Genomic DNA, 2,813 nt, shown 5'->3' with positions numbered 1-2,813 from the left:
AGCCTCCGTGGCTTCCTCTCGGGAGCGCACGAGGTCTCCTCCACGACGACCCGAGCCGTCTTCACAATCTCAAGAGAGATGCCCCTTTGGGGGGACAGGTAGCAATAGCGCCAGAATAATGTAGGAATTGCGTCACAGGATGCAGAACTTGGAGCGCCAGCTGGCAGATCAGGAACATCGTCAACGAACTCCCGAACCAAGCTATTCCCGTTCTCCCGTGACACGGGGAAGAACTCCTCAGAGAAGTCACTCCCGGCGCAAGCCTAGCCCATGATCTGAATCTGAACGCATCTGGGAGGAACAGGAATGCCCAAGAAGACGTCGTGATCCCGTGATATATACCCGGCCTGAAAGGCGACGTGCCACAGGGTGCGACCGGGAAGACGGCGAAGAAAGGCCGAGGAGAATGCGGTGACCCGTGATAATGGGCACAACCCCGTTTCATCGTTCCATCCTCGAGGTCCGGCTACCAAAGCACGTTGATAAGCTGACGAACATGAGGTACGACGGAACCCAATACCCGTAGGAGCATCTTACGGCCTTCGAGGCCAGAATGAACTTGGAGGGAGTAGGAGACGAAGTAAGGTGTCGCGCTTTCCCGGTCACTCTGGCGGGACCTACAATACGGTGGTTTAACAGCCTCCCGCAAGGCTCCGTTGCTAGGTTTTTGGACATAAGCCACACTTTCTTGGCCCAATTCACTACCCAAATTGCGAAGGCAAAACACCCGATCAACTTACTCGTGGTGACACAAAGGCCCGGCGAGCCGACCAGAAAATACTTGGACCGGTTCAACGATGAATGTTTGGAGATCGACAGGATAACTGATTCGATGGCCAGTTTGTGTTTGACGAATGGACTCTTGAATGAGGATTTCAGGAAGCACCTCACCACGAAGCCGGTATGGACGATGCAAGAGATCCAAAGCGTGGCCAGGGAATATATCAACAATGAAGAAGTCAGTCAAGTCGTGGCAGCCAACAAACGGCAGCCCGCCTACAATCAACCTCGGCAGCACGGTGGCGGGAAAAGGCCGAAGGAGCATGCCAGAGACGGCGGGCTGAGCAAGACATCCAGGCCATTTCCCCAAATCGGAAAATTCACCAACTACACCCACCTCACCATTCCCATCATAGAAGTTTATCAGCAGATAGCTGAGAAAGGAATTCTATCGAAGCCCCGACCTCTCAAGGACAGAACCGGGGGGAACAAAAGCCTCTATTATGATTATCATAAGGGCTACGGACACAAGACACAGGACTGTTTTGACCTGAAGGACGCGCTAGAACAAGCGATCCAGGACGGAAAGCTGGCTGAATTCTTCCACCTCATCAGGGGGCCGAGGAGACGAGATCGTGACCGCGAGGGAGAGGACAAGACCCGTGCAGTGAAGCTACGTCATGAGCCAGAGGACAACGAGCACGGCCTTAACATAGTGAACGTGGTAACAGCAAGAGACGCGGCTCCAAGGTGGAGGTCGGCACACAAGAAGGACGTCAAGGTCTTGGCGGCCTCCTCGTCTCCTGCGCGAAGCTCCAAGAGGGTTCCGCCTATGTCGTTTGGTACAGAGGACCAATGGTTTGACGAGGTGTCAGAAAACCCTCCCATGGTCATCACGGCCAGAGTGGGGACCGGCCTCATCAAGCGGATCCTCGTAGACACCGGGGCTGACTTGAATATCATGTTCCGTAACGTGTTCGATGCCTTGGGTCTCCGGGATGCCGACTTAAGGACTCACCAGCACGTTGTCGTAGGCTTGGGAGACTACTTCATCAATCCCGACGGGACAATCTCCCTACCGATATCCGTAGGACTAGGACAGGGAAAAAGATCGGTAATGGCTGAGTTCGTGATTCTGCGAGACTCCACGGCCTACAACGTCATCCTAGGAAGAAAGACTATCAACGATCTCGGGGCAGTGATCAGTACAAAGATGTTGATAATGAAGTTCATCGCTGATGATGGATCTGTCGGATCCATAAAGGGAGACTTGGAAACGGCAGTCACTTGCGACAATGCAGTCTCTCCTTAAGGAAGAAATCCAAAGAAGCATCGGGAGTATTCCTCGCCGACCTGGACGCTAGAGTCGACGACAAACCCAGACCCGAACCCGAACCAGAAGGGAACTTAGAAAGATTCAGGGTTGGCGACACAGAGGAAAAGTTCACTTTTGTGAACAGGAATCTCCCACATGACCTGAAGGAACCTTCAATGGAAATGATTAGGGCTAACGGCGACCTATTTGCCTGGACGCCAGCCGATATGCCGGGGATAGACCCGCAGCTCATGTCGCATCGTTTGGCCGTCAGAGCGGGGGCCAAGGAGGTCACTCAGAGGAGAAGGAAAATGTCACAAGAAAGAGCAGAGGAGGTGGCCAGGCAGACTGCCAGCCTTCTCGAAGCGGGATTTATCTGAGAACTCGACTACTCGACTTGGCTGTCGTATGTAGTTCTGGTTAGAAAGCATAATGGGAAATGGAGGATGTGCGTAGATTACTCCGATCTTAACAAAGCATATCCCAAAGACTCCTACCCCCTCTCCAACATAGATGCTCTCGTCGACGCGGCGGTGGGATATCGGTATCTGAGCTTCACGGATGCTTATTCTGGCTACAATCAGATATCGATGCACCGGCCTGACGAGGAGAAGACGACGTTCATAACACCAGGAGGAACATACTGCTACAAGGTAATGCCGTTCGGGCTAAAGAATGCAGGGGCCACCTACCAAAGGTTGATGAATAAGATATTCAACGACCTTATAGGCAAAACAGTGGTAGTATACGTAGATGATATCTTAGTAAATACCACCTG

General features: G+C 52.7%; 1 protein-coding gene across 1 annotated transcript; it reads left to right on the top strand.

Annotated features, from left to right (window-relative positions):
* The first annotated feature begins 553 nt into the window (after positions 1 to 553).
* Positions 554 to 2,415, top strand: LOC148576529 (uncharacterized). The gene is made up of 2 exons (XM_088502740.1): positions 554 to 1,925; positions 1,985 to 2,415. Exons 1-2 carry the CDS (start codon positions 554 to 556, stop codon positions 2,413 to 2,415), a joined length of 1,803 nt encoding a protein of 600 aa, XP_088358866.1.
* Positions 2,416 to 2,813: the final 398 nt, after the last annotated feature.

Source organism: Arachis ipaensis, chromosome B1, assembly GCF_059453495.1.
Source record: "Arachis ipaensis isolate K30076 ecotype BB chromosome B1, ASM5945349v1, whole genome shotgun sequence".
In the NCBI taxonomy this organism is placed as follows: Eukaryota; Viridiplantae; Streptophyta; class Magnoliopsida; order Fabales; family Fabaceae; genus Arachis; species Arachis ipaensis.
Note: the sequence above shows the minus strand (reverse complement) of the source record. Positions and strands in the feature narration are given on the sequence as shown.